The sequence below is a fragment of the Haliaeetus leucocephalus genome, unplaced genomic scaffold (assembly GCF_000737465.1).
Source record: "Haliaeetus leucocephalus isolate CR32 unplaced genomic scaffold, Haliaeetus_leucocephalus-4.0 Scaffold668, whole genome shotgun sequence".
Lineage (NCBI taxonomy): Eukaryota > Metazoa > Chordata > Aves > Accipitriformes > Accipitridae > Haliaeetus > Haliaeetus leucocephalus.
The window spans coordinates 1,301,136-1,303,703 of record NW_010973104.1 but is presented as its reverse complement, the minus strand read 5'-3'; the positions used below and the strand labels follow the sequence as shown (position 1 = coordinate 1,303,703).

At 63.6% G+C, this 2,568-nt stretch overlaps 1 protein-coding gene across 1 annotated transcript in view; it reads right to left on the bottom strand.

The window, feature by feature from the left end:
- The window catches only part of COG8 (component of oligomeric golgi complex 8), a 3,188-nt gene that overhangs the window by 478 nt on the left and 142 nt on the right, over positions 1 to 2,568 (bottom strand). The window contains exons 2-5 of the mRNA XM_010579687.1: positions 2,382 to 2,566; positions 1,846 to 2,053; positions 951 to 1,769; positions 29 to 197 (exon numbers count right to left, since the gene is read on the bottom strand). Of these exons, the coding sequence (XP_010577989.1) occupies positions 29 to 197; positions 951 to 1,769; positions 1,846 to 2,053; positions 2,382 to 2,566 (1,381 nt within the window). The remainder of the gene's footprint in view (positions 1 to 28; positions 198 to 950; positions 1,770 to 1,845; positions 2,054 to 2,381; positions 2,567 to 2,568) is intronic.

The window sequence follows — 2,568 nt, the reverse complement described above, 5'->3', positions numbered from 1 at the left end:
AAGAAACGCAAATCCCCGTGGGTCTCACCCAGTGCCTGTGCGATTTGTGCCGGGGGAAAGAGGAGCTGGAGGCAGCGGTTGAGGTAAGGCAGCAGGTCGTCCAGGAAGGCCGTACAGAACTGGGCAAAGAGCTCCTGCTCCCGCCCACTGAAAGCCGCCTCTTCCGCTCGGTGGAACGCCAGGATGGTTTTGTTCACCTGAGGTGAAAAGCAAGAAGTCATTAATTCCTCAGAAAGTTGTTAATTCTGAGTGTAAGCCGGCAGCGTGCCCAGGTGGCCAAGAGCACCCTGGCTTATATCAGAAATTGTGTGGCCAGCAGTGATCGTCCCCATGTACTCGGCACTGGTGAGGCTGCACCTCAAATGCTGTGTTCGGTTTTGGGACAAGAAAGACACTGACGTGCTGGAGCGTGTCTGGAAAAGGGCAACGAAGCTGGTGAAGGGCCTGGAGAACAAGGAGAAGGGTCTAGAGAACTTGAGGAGCGGCTGAGGGAACTGGGGTTGTTTAGTCTGGAGAAAAGGAGGCTGAGGGGAGACCTTATCGCTCTCTACAACTACCTGAAAGGAGGTTGTAGCGAGGTGGGGGTCGGTCTCTTCTCCCAAGCGATAGGGCAAGCGGAAACGGCCTCAAGTTGCACCAGGGGAGGTTTGGATGGGTATCAGGAAAAATTTCATCACCAAAAGGGTTATTAAGCACTGGAATAGACTGCCCAGGGAAGTGGTTGAGTCACCATCCCTGGAGGTGTTTACAAGACGTGTAAATGTGGCACTTAGGGACACGGTTTAGCGGTGGACTTGGCACTGTTAGGTTTGTGGTTGGACTCGATGATCTTAAGGGTCTTTTCCAACCTCAACGACTCTATGACTCTATCCTATGAATGCTCGGGGCAGGGCAAGCATGTCCCCGCGTTCTCCCAGGACAAGGCACAGCTCCGTCCCCCAGCGCCTTACCTCACCGAGCGCGTCCTCCAGGCAGGTGGTGACGTCCTGGGCCAGGGCGACGGGGCAGCAGAGCCGCAGGTCGTTGAAGGCGACGAGGAGGCCGTTGAGGAAGCAGGCAAGGGGCGGGAAGTCCAGCAGCACCATGGGCGGCTGCAGCGTCCCCGGCTGTGCCGCGGGCACCGGCACACCAGCGCTGCCCCCAAGGACAGCTGGGGCAGAGATGAGCGTGTAGGAGTTCATCTCCTCCCGGAATTTTTCCACCACCTCCTCCACTGCCTTCTCGAAAGCAGCGGCGGCCATGCGCTGGAAGAGGGGGGCCAGCTGCCCGCGGAAATCAGCCCCTACCCTGCTGAAGGAGAGGCCGAAGTACATGCACTGCCCCAGCAGCGAGTCCAGGCGGCCGCCCACCCCGCGCCGGAGATCGCGCTCCAGCGTCCGCAGGAACTCGGAGACCTTCTGCAGCACCCAGCCATGGAAGATGGCTCCCTCGTTGAGGGCCTGCCCCTCGGGGGGCAGGAGCGGCTCCTCGTCGGAGAAGATAGCGCGATACTGGGTGACGATGTCGAAGAGGTGGACGCGACAGGCCTCGATGGTCTTGGTGATGTGGAAGTAGGGGTCGTCGTCGGGGATGGAGGCCTGGATGGAGCGCAGCCAGGCGTCCCGTGCTTGCAGAAACTTGATGCGCAGCTCGGCCTCTGTGAAGACGTCCATGCGCCGCAGGTAGCCGATGACCCGCAGGCAGGCCGGCAGCTGGATGTTGGTGCGGAGCTGCTGGATGAGCTGGTTCAGCATCAGCTGGGCAGACTGGCGCACCTCGTCCACGATGCTCTGGGGCGGGAAAGAAGCCTCAGCCGCGGGGGCCAGGTGCAGGGCAGCCGTGGGGCAGGAGCAGAGCGGGGCCTACCTGGATCACAGGGATGCTGCTGTGCTTCCTCTCCAGCCGGCGCACGTAGGCAGCGAGCTCCAGCGCCTCCTCGTAGTAGCCGTTGCGGACGCAGGTGTCCATGAGCTGTGGGATCTCCAGGATCTCCAGGATCTCCGTGTGCCGGTTCAGCGTCAGGCTGTTCATGCGCCGGCTGCAGGCGATCTCCTCGGCATCGCGCATGAAGTTCCTGCAGGATCGGGATGGGATTGGCACGAGGGTCCCCTCCTGCCCACGCTGCCCTCTCCCCAGTGCCGTCCAGGGCCCCCTCCCAGTGCTGCCTGTACCCCCAGTCCCAGCCGGCCCCGATCCTTACTGGGACCAGCACCAGGACCCCTCTCGCCACCCACCAGCCCAGCCCTCACCGGTCTCCCCCGCCCCTGGGGCTGCTCCTGCGCCCTCAGACCCTCTCTCAGCCTCACCCCATCCCCGGTTCTTTCTGCCGTCCTCCCCGTTCCCTCCCGTGCCTTCCCCGCCCCGGCTAATCCCGATCCCGGTCCCGGTCCCCGTCCCCGCACCGGCAAGCGTCCTGGAGGGCGGGCAGGCGGCCCAGCAGACTGCCGAGGCGGCTCTCGATGCCGCCGAAGCCGCGGCCGGCGCGGCCGGTGCACTCGGCGGAGCGGATAAAGGCCCGGTAGTGCTCGAAGGCCAGGCGGCGGGTCTCCGCCCCCACCCGCGCCCTCTCCGCCGCCAGCCGCGCCGGCT